General features: G+C 47.7%; 1 protein-coding gene across 1 annotated transcript in view; it reads right to left on the bottom strand.

Moving 5' to 3' along the window:
* The window catches only part of si:dkey-215k6.1 (transmembrane protein 132C), a 192,968-nt gene extending 183,446 nt beyond the window's left edge, over positions 1 to 9,522 (bottom strand). The window contains exon 1 of the mRNA XM_061260929.1: positions 8,926 to 9,522. Coding sequence (XP_061116913.1) covers positions 8,926 to 9,052 — 127 coding nt within the window. The 5' untranslated portion in view covers positions 9,053 to 9,522. The remainder of the gene's footprint in view (positions 1 to 8,925) is intronic.
* Positions 9,523 to 11,357: the final 1,835 nt, after the last annotated feature.

Genomic DNA, 11,357 nt, shown 5'->3' with positions numbered 1-11,357 from the left:
AGTAGCAGCGGGAGGGGGGCGGGGCAAACGGCGGGGGGGGCGGGGCAATCTGTGGAGCCGGCAGACGCCAGGGCTGCAGCAGAACCCCCCCTCAGGAGGAGTAATCACCCCTCAGATCCGCTAACCGGCCGCTCCACAACCCCCCCTCACGAGCCTGACAAACATCCTCACCCCATCAGCTCCACCCGCCCCCATCACCCCATCACCTCCACTACCTCCACCACCCTCCCCCATCACCACTACCACCTCCACCCTCCCCCATCACCCCATCAGCTCCACCCTCCATCACCTCCACCACCCTCCGCCACCCTCCCCCATCACCCCATCAGCTCCACCCTCCCCCATCACCTCCACCACCCTCCCCCACCCTCCCCCATCACCCCATCAGCTCCACCCTCCCCCATCACCTCCACCACCCTCCCCCATCACCCCATCACCTCCACCCACCCCCATCACCTCATCACCTCCAACCTCCCCCATCACCTCCACCACCCTCCCCATCACCCTCACCACCCTCCCCATCACCTTCACCACCTCCACCACCCTCCCCCACCCTCCCCATCACCTCCACCACCCTCCCCATCACCCCATCACCCCATCACCCTCACCACCCTCCCCCATCACCTCCACCACCTCCACCACCCTCCCCCATACTCCCCCATCCTCCCCCATCACCCCATCACCTCCACCCACCCCATCACCTCCACCCTCCCCCATCACTTCCACCACCATCCGGCCCCTCCGTCTGGCTGGAGGGGCCCTCTTAATTAGCTGAGGGTCAGCGTTAGAGGGGTGCAAACACGTTCAGGCTCTGGGGCTGAGCAGTGCCCCTGGGTGTGGCACTTTCACGCCATTACCCCCCCAGCCCCCAGACGGCCCTTACCCTGACTGTAAGAGCTTCACTTCATAAATATGATCAAATATATCAGCAGCACAACGCTCCAGAGTCCCCACAAACACAGCGCTACACAAACACAGCGCTACACAAACACAGCGCTACACGAACACAGCGCTACACAAACACAGCGCTACACAAACACAGCGCTACACAAACACAGCGCTACACAAACACAGCGCTACACAAACACAGCGCTACACGAACACAGCGCTACACAAACACAGCGCTACACAAACACAGCGCTACACAAACACAGCGCTACACAAACACAGCGCTACACAAACACAGCGCTACACAAACACAGCGCTACACAAACACAGCACTACACAGCGCTACACAAACACAGCGCTACACAAACACAGTGCTACACAAACACAGCGCTACACAAACACAGCGCTACACAAACACAGCGCTACACAAACACAGCGCTACACAAACACAGCACTACACAAACACAGCACTACACAAACACAGCGCTACACAAACACAGCGCTACACAAACACAGCGCTACACAGCGCTACACAAACACAGCGCTACACAAACACAGCGCTACACAAACACAGCGCTACACAAACACAGCGCTACACAAACACAGCGCTACACAAACACAGTGCTACACAAACACAGCGCTACACAAACACAGCGCTACACAAACACAGCGCTACACAAACACAGCGCTACACAAACACAGCACTACACAAACACAGCGCTACACAAACACAGCACTACACAAACACAGCGCTACACAAACACGGCCCTGATACGGCACCATACACCAAAACTCTGATTCTGTTTCCTCTGCAAGCCACAGAGCAAAAGGGATTTATGACCCGACTAGTGAAATAATGAATTGGGCTCTTTAACATTTGAGTCTGTCCCCCAGGTCGAGCGCAGTGCCCCCAGATCGGGGGCCGGTTTTGGGGTTCGTACGCCGGTGCGCTGACATTTGTCACCACAGCATGGAACAAATGTCAGTGTGTAATGTGGCAGAATGAAATACGCACAGGAGGCTCACTTCAAAATTATTTAACAAAAGCGCGGCGTTAAAAGCTCCTTTTATTTATCTGCAGAGCAGCTCCCTTTCAGACCGGAGATTAATCTGCGGGACGGGAGCGGTCCACTGGCCCCCACTCCTGCACATGTGTATTAACTATTCATGACAGTGATGACTTTCTAAGAGATAAACATGAGTTACGGTGTAAAAGTCCAGAGTGTATAAAACGTGCTGGAGAAACAGCTCGTCTGTGTGTGTGTCTGTGTGTGTGTCATATCACCAGGGACTCGCAAGTGGAATATGGGGCCATTACACAGTGAAATGTGCCATTATATAATAATTACTCATTACTAGTACTTCATTAGAATAAAAACAATAATTATAAAATAAAACATTGGAAGCCCCCAGAAGCCATTATGATTGTGAGTGCATTAAATATGCGTTATGTATTAAAGACGTGTTGTTCTTACAGCAATTCTGACAGAAAAAGCATTCAAAGCGTGTGCTAAGATTTCAGCCTGATTTGAATAAAACTCATTTCCTTCCGAAGCCAAACAATGTTTTACAGTGTTAAACATATTTGGTACGAACTCTGTTGATCCATCTTCACTCAACAGCCACTCCAGCGCCTTCTAATCGAGCTCACAAGCACCGCCTCCACCAGTCTGTCAGGCCTGACGGGGACTTCCACAATGTCCAGAGAGAGGGGGAGGAGAGGAGAAAGAGATGGAGGGAGAGGAGAGATAGAGGAAGGGCAGAGATGGAGGGAGGAGAGAGAGGAGGAGAGAGAGATGGAGGGAGGGGAGAGATGGAGGAAGGGCAGAGATGGAGGGAGGAGAGAGAGGAGGAGAGAGAGGGGGGGAGGGGAGGAGAGAGAGATGGAGGGAGGGGAGAGATGGAGGAAGGGCAGATATGGAGGGAGGAGAGAGAGGAGGAGAGAGAGGGGGAGGGGAGGAGAGAGAGATGGAGGGAGGGGAGAGATGAAGGAAGGGCAGATATGGAGGGAGGAGAGAGAGGAGGAGAGAGAGAGGGGGAGGAGAGGAGAGAGATGGAGGGAGTGGAGGGATGGAGGGAGGTGGGAGAGGAGGAGAGAGAGAGGGAGGAGAGGAGAGAGATGGAGAGAGGAGAGAGGAGAGAGAGGGGGAGAGAGGAGAGAGAGAGAGGAGGAAAGAGGGGGAGGAGAGGAGGAGGGAGGAGAGGAGCGCACCAGACATGGTTCAAGCCACAGGGAATTATTTTCCCATCAGCACAAATCAACACAAACAAACCAGCACAAATCAACACAAACCAGCACAAACAAACCAGCACAAACCAACACAAACAAACCAGCACAAACCAGAATTTCATTGAATCCAATACAGAGTAATGTTTTAACACATCCTCAACTGATGGACCAATGGAAGGACAGTTTCAGGAGCCAGTGAGGAGTGTTCAGAAAGGTCTCTTCCATTAGAGACATTAGAGCCACACCAGACACCACAGCCCCAGAGTCCAGAGTTAAGAGGCTGGATGCTAACACTCATAAATTAATACAGAGTGGCTAAACTGCACTTTCATGTTAAGTGTATGTGCACTCAGGTGTCACAGAAATTGATTTCTGACGATGATATGGATCCAGATTGCTTCACTGATGTTGCATTTTCTTCTCTCTCTACTACAGTTTGAAATCAATTTGCTGAGATTAAAGTTTTTCATTTCATTAAGTATATAAAATGGAAAATTGTTAACAGTGACTTCGACACTACTGCAGGCAGCAGTCTTAATGCACAGAATGCGCTTCCTCTGAACATCTGAAAGATTAAAATGGAGGATCTCCTGAAAGAACAGAAAACAATCACTTAGAAGACCAGACAATGCACGTCTGGACAGGAACATCACCCAGGGCATGCTGGGTAGCAGAATGATGTTCTTCTACAGTAACAGCACTGAGATGCTACTGCACATGTGCAGATAACTAAATGACAGCACAACCGCTATTTATCAGAAATCTATATGAATATAAATCCAGGGCCAAGATCTGACTTTTGTCTAATTCCAAAGATACATTTTTCATATTTGGGGTTGGAGAACAAAAATGGTGAATCAGTTCGCATAAAAATACCGTAACACATAAAATAAAGAAATGCTCAGTATTGATGTGTGAAATATAAATATAAATAACAGTGCGCTGTATGTCCGGGGGATGGGGGTGAGGGAGGGGGGGATCTCTCTGTTCCTGCAGGTCATTATCTCAATTAAGACACCACTGATAGCCATCACATTCATCACCGCTTCCTCCCAGATTACTGTCACCTCATACCCCATCACATCCGCACCCTAACGCTACCCCACACACACTCCTAACATCAGCACACACACACTCCTAACATCAGCACACACACTCCTAACATCAGCACCCTAACATTACCCCACACACTCCATCACATTACCCCACACACTCCTAACATCCACACCGCTAAACAACTGCAGAACTACACACCCTGCCACCCCCTCCCCCTCTTCCTGTTCCGCACAGATTCATGGGAAAACACTAACCCAAGCTCACAGGAAGTCGGGTAAATGAGGGACATTTTACACATCAGCCTGTTACATCAGCTGGTTATATTTTGGTTGTGAGGTTGTAAGTATGAATAAGCAGGAGTGTGAATATGAGGATGAATGTGATGTTGGCAAACACTCCGTCAGACGGCCGAGTGGCGTCTGCAGCTCAGAGGCTGTCTCCCGTGTGCCGGGGAGGTGTAATTATATCTGTCGTGACAGGCCTGCTGCTATGACGGGCTGACGACCTGACAGCTTCAATCGCGCCTCCTCATTTGTTGACAGAGTGACAGCAACAGATATCTCAGCGTCAGATCTGCCTCCCTCCTGCACCAAGCACCTCCTGCAACCAGAACCTCCTGCAACCACCACCTCCTGCAACAACCACCTCCTGCAACAACCACCTCCTGCAACCACCACCTCCTGCAACAACCACCTCCTGCAACCAGAACCTCCTGCAACCACCACCTCCTGCAACCAGAACCTCCTGCACCAATCACCTCCTGCAACCAGAACCTCCTGCAACAACCTACGGCCCATGCTAGGCAATGCTCAAGCATTTTAAATACACAGGATGCAAACTTTTTTTTCTTTTCTCTCACACAGGACATTAATGAGGGGCGGGGTATAGCAGGCAGTTAATCAGTCAAGTGATACATCAATCACCAATCATACGGTGACCTCAGAATGCAGGGTCCACCCCCCCTTCACGGTCCATTCACAACTTCCTCAAATCAGATTCACTCACACTGACGCCGGTCAGTACACTGAGCTGGTCTGGTCTGTACGCTGAGGTGGTCTGTAGGCTGAGTGGGTCTGTACGGTGAGTGGGTCTGTACGCTGAGGTGGTCTGTAGGCTGAGTGGGTCTGTACGGTGAGTGGGTCTGTACGCTGAGGTGGTCTGTAGGCTGAGTGGGTCTGTAGACTGAGCGAGTATGTATGCTGGGTGCTGATGCTGCATGTCTAGCTGATCCGAGGTCAGTGCTTTGTGATTCCGGTCCCCGGGCCAATCAGGCGATTGGTCTTCAGCTTCACTGACTCAGAACACAAGCAGCCCCTCTTCCCCAAAGCCAGGCTCTTCTGTCTTCAGCTGCTCCACCATAATTAAAACATCTTTTTATTTTTACTCCTCCCCCTTCCATGAGCTGCCCTTGACCAGCCAACTGTCTGCTACAGCAGAATAACTCCAGCCCACAGAGTCAGAAACAGGGCGGCACATATAATCACCCTGGCCCTGAGTATTCCTCTTATATTATTTTCAATATTACCATAACTATTAACATAACCCACCCCTGCTTTTCCCTTAATTATCTTTTCTTTGAGAGCAGTGCCTTAAATTTTAACTGGTTTAATTAGAGAAATCTGGTGGCACAAAATCATTCCAACTGCAAAAAAGCCACAGAGATTGCCTTCTTTTCCCCAATCCCAAAAAAACAGATTTTGTGACATTCAATTATTTAATGTAATAAAATGACTACTGCAGCATGCTGATGCTTTCTCTCAAACACACTGCACAACACACACACACACACACACACACACACACACACACTCACACACACACACACACACACACACACACTCACACTCACACACACACACACTCACACACACACACACACACACACACACACACACTCACACTCACACTCACACACACTCACACACACATACACACACACACACACACACACACACACTCACACTCACACACACACACACTCAGACACACACACACACCCTGCACACACACACACCCTGCACAACACACATACACACACACACACACACTCACACACACACACACACACACACACACACTCACACTCAGACACACACACACACCCTGCACACACACACATACACCCTGCACAGCACACACACTGCGCAACACACACACACACACACACTGTGCAGCAGGCCTCAGTAATATCACAGAGTTGCGTCAAACCCTGCACTGCCCCTTCTTTCCCTGCTTTAACTGGCTGCTCCTGCTTTGCTTGCAACGCGTCATTCTCCCCAACGCGTCCGTCTCCGCAACGCGTCCGTCTCCCCAACGCGTCTGTCTCTCTCCCCCCCAAAAGCGTCCGTCTCCCCCAAACCGAGAGAGAGAGAGAGAGAGAGAGAGAGAGAGAGACGGCTTGGCAAGCATGGATCCACCTCCTCTCATCACCACAGCGATCTTGGGCATCACTCCATCAGGGCAGACCTGGCGCCCGTAATTACTCCACATGATCAGGGTGAAGAGGCCATGCTGATTGTTTGAGTGCCAGTCAGGCGTTACTGCGCGCTCTCTGCTCTCTCAGCGCCTTCGGCCCTCTCTCACAAGTACACATCCACGTCCATCATTAAACAAAGATCTGGAGGAGACACCTGATTCTAGGTCTAATTGGGCTTTTTTTGCGGGTTTGCACATCAAACTTTATCTCACCCCGGCACACAGGCTAAATCAGTTTTCACCGCATACTGTGCCACCATGAAATTAGAAAGGATATTATTCTAGCGCAATTTAAAACGTGCTTCCCGCGCAGACAGGAGTTCAGGATTCGGGAAAGTGGCTTTCGAGGGGCCGGAAGCGCGCGGTGGTTAAGCGCCGCAGATCAAAGCCCTCGAGCTGCCCTCCGCTTCCATGCGCAGCCACGCGCCATTGATTGCCCGTTTGAAGCGGCACTCCTCGCGCACAATAGATCGGCGGAGCGGGGGGTCAAGAGCGCCCCACTTCCGCCCGCATTCCGCCGCGCAGTGCCGCTTCGATCGGCCCCCTCAGTCGGAAGGACTGGAGCGCATTTTATTAGGGCGAAACGGACACGCCGCGAATAAAAATCACGCCCAGACACACAAAAAAAGTAATGAGTGGTAGAACCAAATTGTCACCTCCGCGAGAAAATGCTCAGAACTCATTTCTACCAACGACTTCTCAATGAATCACGCCGGGAGACAGTCTCATAGCTCTCAGCGGCGCAAAGCGCCAAATCTATATATGAATCATTGCAGAAAGAAAGAAAGGGAGATGGCATTGCAAGTGATTGTAAACTGGTGAAAAAATAGATATAGATTTTCGAATGTACGCCGCACAGAACGTCCGAAGCTGCAGTCGGAATACGGGGTCGATAAATGCTCACAACAGCGGCTCTTATTCTGAGTTTCAGCCGGCTGCGGGGGCCAGCCGGACAGTCCACATATTCTTTACCGCGATACCTGGCGCCGGAGAACAAGGGCTACATTATTCTCCGCGGTCTTTAGTCCAGGTAATGAATGGGTACAATCAGCGCGCCTAATTCAGATTAATGCGAGGCAGGCGTAGAAGTGATGCATGGACTTTATTTCACAACCACAGCCTCGTGGCGAAACACACCAAACGGGGCCTAGATCATCCGTTTGAAATTACCTACTTTCCTGACAAGAGGTCGTGCCTGCACAAATTCGTTATTTACTAAAATATTGCACATTTCCTGCCCTCGTTAAATAAGTACACATTACACACCGAGTAGGCCTAATATCACGACAGTTGTTTACAAATTAAATATTCAGTAGCTAAATTATCAAAATCAGGTATTTAGAAATTTTATTTTTAAATTATTTTATTCAAAATCTATGTGATTAAACAGACTGCTCTCTCGCGTTCACTTAGTGTGTGAAAAGACAACATACAGGACACCCCAAACTAAAAATTCCAGCGACACGCCGGGTACCCGAACCCTTCCCCGGCGGAACATCAAAATCAGACCCGGCAGAGGTGCCGATGCAAACGGAAAACGGGAAGTTCCAGAACACACCGCTCTGTGTGGCGCGAAGACCTCCTGTCCGAAAAGATTCGGGGTTAAAGCTCAATTAGACAACGATAATCCACAGTTTAGTGGATCAAACAGCCATGGCCTTTTAAACGGTACTTTTCAAAGGGGGCATTACAGTGGCAATCCTTTTACAGAACATCCTTTATGTTTTATTTGTTTAGGATTTTTAAAACTGTGTTTAATGTATCATTACATTTGTCCAGGCTTAATAACAGAAAGGCGAAGCACACGGACAATAGGTACAGAGCAAAAATATTAATATTAATATCAAAGACATAAATCATTCCAGCAGAAGCCTCAAGGTACGGATTTAATATAAAAATGTAATTGTGATTTATAACCGTAAAAATCTGTTGTATGCCGTTCGCAGCTTTTATTGTAAATTCTGAAAAGAAAACATTTAAGTGGAATTCTCAGAACAATACTGAAGTACTCTTTCCTCGCGCGCACAATAAATTTATCACATTTCAAAATCGTTCCGCAAGAATAGCAAATTTATATAGGTTATATATAAAATATCTTAAGTAGACGTACTTGTAGAACAGAACTTTAAACATGTAAACTTTGCACTCAAAGTGTGGGTATTTTACGCGTGTCTTCACTGGAAAACAAAATTAAACTAACGATTAAATTTCGTGATCTAGAAAATGAACAGTAATGCAACAAGTTTGGACAACAAGATAATAGGTAATTATCTTACCTCTCCAGAAGGAAGTCAAGAAAATAATTTTCAATATCGGGCAAGCACGAAGCGCAACCCCCTTTGCAATCCGTAATCTGCTCATCTTGGACATTTTAAGCGAACAGTTCAAAAGCTGCGCGTGCATTTGTTCGTTTTCAGTGAAAAGACAAAAAAAAATTCTCGCTACATAATCAATCCACTTTAGAGCTAACCCGCGTTAAAGAAGAGAAGCGTCCAGTTCACTGGCTGGGATCAACATCATACAACAGCGATAGTTTTCAGGAAATCCCTTTTTCCTGTCAGAAGCACAGCATCCCCTCGCGTATTCCAAAATAAACAATGATACAGCACGAGATACTCTGTGGCGCTCCCTGTCCGGTCTTGGCGTATAACTCCGGAGTTTCACAGTTTTCTCAAGTTGAAAGGAGAGCAGAACGGTCTATTTCACTCATTATTGCGACTGTAACGCAAGCAGCGCGTGCATTCATGGGTTCATCCTCCTTTCGTGTCGAGCTCCGAAATGCTGCGTGTCGCTGCAAACGCCAAACTGAGCTAAACGCGAATTACCCCCGTCGCAAACCCGACGCTCCTCTCAAACTCTGCTCCTCCGCTCTATCTCTCTCATCCACGGTGAAACTTGGGTCTGTACTTTCCGGAGGAGAAGCGCGGAACGGACGGGAGTCGCTGCAGCGGGGGGGGGGGGGGGGGGGGGGGGGAGGAGAGGGTGGGGCGGGATCTCAGTGACACGTTTGAAAGCCAATGGCGTTCTTTTCTGAGGAATAGGTGAGTGAATGAGTTAGTCTGGCAGCAACCAACCAAATTACCAAAAACTCCCAAATGAAAATAAAGTAAAGAAGGGCGGGTTGTCTAAACCAAGCGAGAGGCATACGACAAGATTCGGCAATGTAGATTACCTGGAACTAACTGCTATGTGAAATTTCACCCGCTATCCCACTTAGGATACAAAAATCCCAATGTATTCCTCCACTTTTGAGGAAGTGTTAATCACATTCACAGATTGGGTATACACACAGGGGAATTAAGTGTTACAAGTGATATCAAATTTTGAAGCGTTTTCATTTTTTGTATCCATCAATTACAAAGTATTGGCGAATCGCATGGGGTACGAATGTTCATAAAATACTTTTGTGAACCCTGTCCCGTATCATAATTTATTGAACTAGCCTATATAGGTGTTTTGAAAAAAGCGTCAAAATGTGTTCACACGCGAACTGCCTGCCCTTTACGGTGATGAAATAGACCTTGGATGACTCCACTTTAACTACGGTTATTCTAACGGACAATATCAAGGGAGTTGATGTGGACAAGTATTAATGTCCGCCATTTTACATAATTCATGCTCCAAGGTTAGGCAAACCTTTGCTGTGCCGTAGGCAGATGGATCGATCGGTAGAATGTCAGCATATGAACTAAAGCCAAAGTGCTGGAAATGAGACAAGCGCTCTCCGTACACAGGGGCTCTTCCGACAGAGGTGACGTGATGGATGTCACCGAGGACATTTTACTGTTGCAGTACGTTCGACTTGTATGGTTTCAACTGTTCGCTAAACACTCTTAACCCGATAAACGAAAGTGTGACTTTCTTGATTGTAAAATATTAAATATTTCTTCTTGCAGGTCATGCCGATACCCTGGAACGGTTTTGCAATTACTGCCCGGGTGCGGCTCCAGAAGTCACTGGAGGAGTACCAGCGACCCCTGGTGGCAATAATGCACTGGGTTTTATTTCCTCCACGGTCGGTCATATCTGCGGCTCAAACCCAGAACAAAATTGCGTAAATCTAGGAAGTAATTACCAGAAATTAATCATAATCAAATAAATTCCTTCACCAGGGAAATGTTTTGTTTAAAAAAAAATATATATATATATATATATATATTTAAAAAAAGAAGAAAACTTATAGTAGACGAACCCTGCACGGTTTCCACAGATGCAGGAAGCGTACACTTCCAGTTCTGATCAATACCAATTTCAATGCCCATTTTTCAGTTCAACGGCCAGATATTAGTCTGGATAATGACAACAGGCTTGTATTCCATTTGAGAAGAAATGCACACCCTGACAAATTGCCATTCATTCTCGATTAACTACGTTGTATTTCTAGTATTCAGTCAAACAGGAATTATCACGAACCTGAAATATCGGTGGCTCCAAAGCGTCTCAACAGGGCTCTGGGTAAAAGTTAAAAACCATCGAACTCCAGCTCCTGCTCTTTCTGGAATAGAAACGTATTCTCATTGCATTTACACTGTATGGTGCAAGCGTGTTATGGTTTTAATGTATGTATGTATTTATTTATTAGAAAGGGAAGATGTGGGACAAGGAAGAAAATAAGAAAATAGGAAGCGAGTTACAGTAAACAAATAAAAGGGAGAGAGTGAAGGGTAAAATATGAGAGAAAGTATAAAAACCAGGAAGTTATTATCTA

Source organism: Conger conger, chromosome 11, assembly GCF_963514075.1.
Source record: "Conger conger chromosome 11, fConCon1.1, whole genome shotgun sequence".
NCBI lineage: Eukaryota > Metazoa > Chordata > Actinopteri > Anguilliformes > Congridae > Conger > Conger conger.
Note: the sequence above shows the minus strand (reverse complement) of the source record. Positions and strands in the feature narration are given on the sequence as shown.